The sequence below is a fragment of the Pygoscelis adeliae genome, unplaced genomic scaffold, assembly GCF_000699105.1.
Source record: "Pygoscelis adeliae isolate BGI_AS28 unplaced genomic scaffold, ASM69910v1 Scaffold304, whole genome shotgun sequence".
Lineage (NCBI taxonomy): Eukaryota > Metazoa > Chordata > Aves > Sphenisciformes > Spheniscidae > Pygoscelis > Pygoscelis adeliae.
Window position 1 is genome coordinate 147,762 of NW_008824558.1, and position 2,131 is coordinate 149,892.

The 2,131-nt window shown below is 41.4% G+C and overlaps 1 protein-coding gene across 1 annotated transcript in view; it reads left to right on the forward strand.

Moving 5' to 3' along the window:
* Nucleotides 1-1,660, forward strand: part of NUP210 (nucleoporin 210kDa) — a 66,973-nt gene extending 65,313 nt beyond the window's left edge. Inside the window, exon 40 of the mRNA XM_009322004.1 lies at nucleotides 1,522-1,660. Coding sequence (XP_009320279.1) covers nucleotides 1,522-1,622 — 101 coding nt within the window. The 3' untranslated portion in view covers nucleotides 1,623-1,660. The remainder of the gene's footprint in view (nucleotides 1-1,521) is intronic.
* The last annotated feature ends 471 nt before the right edge of the window (nucleotides 1,661-2,131 follow it).

Here is a 2,131-nt window from a genome sequence, read left to right on the forward strand (position 1 = left end):
CTTTCTTGTAGTTTTTGACATCTCTGGCCAATTTCAATTCGAGCTGAGCTTTTGCTTTCCTAACTGCATCTCTGCATGCCCTGGCAATGCGCAGGGCGTATAATACCCAGTTCTCAATGGGTATTTGTCCGCTTTTCCATCTCTGATATGCTTCTCTTGGTTTTGAGCAGACTCAGAAGCTCGCAGTTAAGCCAGGGGGGTCTCTTGCTCTACCTACTTCCCTCACCTTTAAGGGGGATGAAGTGTTTTTGTGCTTCCAGGAGAGTGTTCTTGAAAAACTCCCAGCACTCGCTAGCTCCTTTATCCTCCACGGAAGCTTCCCACGGAATCCCTCCCAGCTGTGCTCTGAGCAAGCTGAAGTTTGCTTTTCCAAAATCTAAAACCTTTGTCTTAGTACTAACCTTCAGCATGCTCAGCAGGATCTCAAGCTCCACAATATTGTGATCACTGCAGCCAAGGCTATCGCTAACCGAGATAATTACAAAGCAGGTTTTCTTGCATTTGAACTGAATGTAGGGAGGTATGACTGTGAGGAAAGCCTGTATACTGTATTATCACAAGCACTGTGCCAGTTCCTAGGAAATTTGTTGCCCATCCTCCTGCTCCACCCCCCAACCTCCCCTTTACCCATTGCTAATTCTTTTGAAACTCTTGGCCAGCTTCAGCCACATTGGAAATAGGGAATGAGTTAAAAGTGTAAGAACTCATGCAAATCACCAGACGGGTAGAGGGGAGAGATCCACAATTTTGCTCCTGCTGAGGGAAAGTAAAGCAGAGCTCAGCTGCTGATACAATGTGCTTGGCAGCAGCTGGCTGGTTAGTCAGTTCCTGCGACAACAGATTAGCTGCAGCATGTGCTGCATCTCTTGAGCTGTCCGCGTGCTGAGAGCTGGGGCTATTCTAAGAGACAGGGAAGGGCAACTGTTAAGGGGACAAAGGACACAAGTCTATAGAAGACATAGTTGTGTTGCGCAGGGAACAGTTTGTTCCTTCACTGCTTTTGACCTTGCAGTCATGTTTTAGCTGTATTTTTTGACATCATATTTGTTCCCCATTTTACCTATTTGCAGAATCAAACTCTTTCAGAAATATGCCAAAAATACCCATTCACTTGGAAGGTCTGTAATCAACAGTGGTTATTAAAACAAAATTCACATTATTATAGAGGTATTTAGGTTATGGTGAGCTGCAGTCCTGTTTGTAAAAACATGCCTGACACTTCAGGTAAAATAAGGCAAATTCAAACTGGAAGTTATTTGCTGAGGTGAAACGTGTTGTGCTCCCCTCAGAAGACTTAATCAGTTCTTTAATTAAAGTCCTTAATAGGAAGACCTGCAAAATTTTGATACTTAGGTCTTTTCAACAGGCAATAAGCTGAAGGGGTTATTTCACTTTGAATGGATCATTAGACTGGCTTGCCAGGTGTTCCAGCAGATGATCAACAGCAGTTATTTGTTTCTTACTTCTTCCACCATTCCTGAGCATGATTGGGTGTTTTTCTCCTTTTCCCCTGTGTTTTAGGTTTCTCTGTATCACCTGCGCTTTCCTTCAGTCCTCAGTCCTCAAGCAGGAAAACAAGCCCATCATCCATGCTCTGGAGCACTGATTATGGTTCACGTTAGAGGCAGCAGGACTCATCTTCATGCACTAGGGCTGGGGGCGGGGGGGGGGGGGGGAGCGGCTTTAGAAAATTTAAGAACTTTCCCAGTTTCAATATAATTCAAGTCTTCTTTAGCAAATTTAAGAACTTTCACAGTTTCAATATAATTCAAGTCCTCTCTTGAATGTAACTAGCTTCATTTTTTTTTTTTTTAATATTTAGAGCTCTCTGAATTTTTTTTATGTCAGTACTTCAGTTCTCTAAAACTTATTTTATCTGCTGTTTTATGCTCAGTTGACAAGGATGACTGGACAAAAAGCAGTGTTTACGCTAAGCTAGCTTTCTTGCACTCTTCAAGCAACTAGCAGTTATGTCTAAGTGATAGTGATAAAAGTTTTTTATTTACTTTTTGTAAAAAATAACTTTTCTTTGTAGTGAACTTTTTAAAAAAGGGAAATAGAAAAACAGGTCAAATATGAGCCAAAAATATGAAGGATTGTATATTTCAAAGAACTAGTTTTTTATTTTGAG